The sequence below is a fragment of the Haplochromis burtoni genome, unplaced genomic scaffold, assembly GCF_018398535.1.
Source record: "Haplochromis burtoni strain Fernald_Lab_line unplaced genomic scaffold, NCSU_Asbu1 Contig_26, whole genome shotgun sequence".
In the NCBI taxonomy this organism is placed as follows: Eukaryota; Metazoa; Chordata; class Actinopteri; order Cichliformes; family Cichlidae; genus Haplochromis; species Haplochromis burtoni.
Genome location: NW_024582387.1, coordinates 3503171 through 3504979, shown reverse-complemented (window position 1 = coordinate 3504979; position 1809 = coordinate 3503171). Strand labels below are relative to the sequence as shown.

Genomic DNA, 1809 nt, shown 5'->3' with positions numbered 1-1809 from the left:
CAGGGAATGTTTAATGAATAACGTTTTTGTACACCAGGCTGCTTCTAGATTTCAACCCGGGAAGGACTCCTGGGCTTGGCCGCACCAGCCATGCGTAAGTTCCCCCTAGCCAAGGTTCAACATTGAGCACAAAGCAGTACTAACTCTTCTACACTGCATTGTATGTTTTCTGCACTGATGTAAACCACCATCACCACCACCAGGCAATAGACTGCTTCAGATTTTATTAAGAAAAGAGGAATGTGGTAGATGAATCCTTGTAGTGTTTGATGATTTGTGTTCACACAAAAAAATTGTATGCATTTTTATGAATTTGTCAGCAAAAGCACAATTAAATGATGCTGTTTTGCATCACTATTAAGCAATGAAGCAGGTGGACTTACGCCTAGCTGGTGCAGCAACACATGCTTACACTGATACACTAACAATTCTGCATAACTGAGGTACCCATGTGTCACAAAAATCTGGTATTGGAGTCTTTTTCTCACTTTCATTCATTACTTTTCAGTATCAAACCATTTGCACAGCCCCCATACTCGAGCCTACCAGGTTCTGTAAACCAACCCATACCAAGTACGTTTGAACAAAATAAATCAATAAATGGAAACCAGAAAAGGAAAATGGGTGTGATATATTAATGCTTATGCATATGTGTTTGCATACATGAAGATTATGAGCCCTTGGCGCCACCTCCTGCACCAGCCGCTACTGCAGTGCCAGTCTGGCAGGATCGGACCATTGCCTCCTCTAAGCTGAGGCTGCTGGAGTACTCAGCCTTCATGGAGGTCCAGAGGGACCCAGACAATGTGAGTTAAATATGGTCTGCACCATATCCCAACCAAACAGCTTGTGAGTAATAAGAACTTGTTTAAAAGTGTAGTGGCATTAATACATGAGGGCTGTGTTTTAGTTGTTTTTTTTGTTCGTGCTCCCTGTACTAAATCAAGTCCTATAGCCAACTTTTATCATCTGCTCTGTCTCTGTCCAATATAGTACAGCAAACACCTGTTTGTCCACATCGGACAAACTAATCCCTCCTACAGCGATCCGCTCCTTGAGGCTGTGGACATTCGGCAGATCTACGACAAGTTCCCTGAGAAGAAGGGTGGGCTCAAAGAGCTTTATGAGAAAGGGCCCCAAAATGCTTTCTTCCTTGTAAAGTTCTGGGTATGTTGTTATTATAATCTGACACTTAATATTATCATGCCTCTGTTTTCTACATTTGGAAATTATGCAAACTGCTTTTTTTTTTCATACAATACCATGCTACATGTGGTGATAAATTACATGATTTCAAGATAAGAGGCAATGTATTTCATAGAATGTTGCTTCATTTATACTGCGTTTGTCTTTGGTTAATAAATGTTCTTTTGAATAACTTACATCCACATCTTTATTTATTTATTTATTTATGCAATTTAAAGTTGATGTCATGTGAGGGCCTTTTGTCATGATGACATGTGTGCACTCTGCAGGCTGATCTGAACAGCAGCGGTATGCCAGACGGTCCAGGTTCATTCTATGGTGTCAGCAGTCAATACAGTAGCATTGAGAACATGACGATCACCGTTTCAACCAAAGTCTGCTCATTTGGCAAGCAAGTTGTCGAAAAAGTAGAGGTACGCCGGTGCTTTAACTGAGTCTTTTCTGAGAAGTATGTTTAATATTATATGCACATTGTTGTCTGTTCTTGACTCGCCTGTGTGTGTGTGTGTTGCAGACAGAGTATGCCCGCCTAGAGGGAGGAAAGTGTGTTTACAGGATCCACCGCTCTCCTATGTGCGAGTACATGATCAACTTTATCCACAA

The 1809-nt window shown here is 41.2% G+C and overlaps 1 protein-coding gene across 1 annotated transcript in view; it reads left to right on the top strand.

The window, feature by feature from the left end:
* tead3b (TEA domain family member 3 b) overlaps positions 1-1809 on the top strand; it is a gene marked incomplete in the record, with an annotated part of 43063 nt that overhangs the window by 38935 nt on the left and 2319 nt on the right. The window contains 6 exon segments of the mRNA XM_042219027.1: positions 38-94; positions 509-573; positions 670-806; positions 994-1167; positions 1476-1619; positions 1721-1809. Of these exon segments, the coding sequence (XP_042074961.1) occupies positions 38-94; positions 509-573; positions 670-806; positions 994-1167; positions 1476-1619; positions 1721-1809 (666 nt within the window).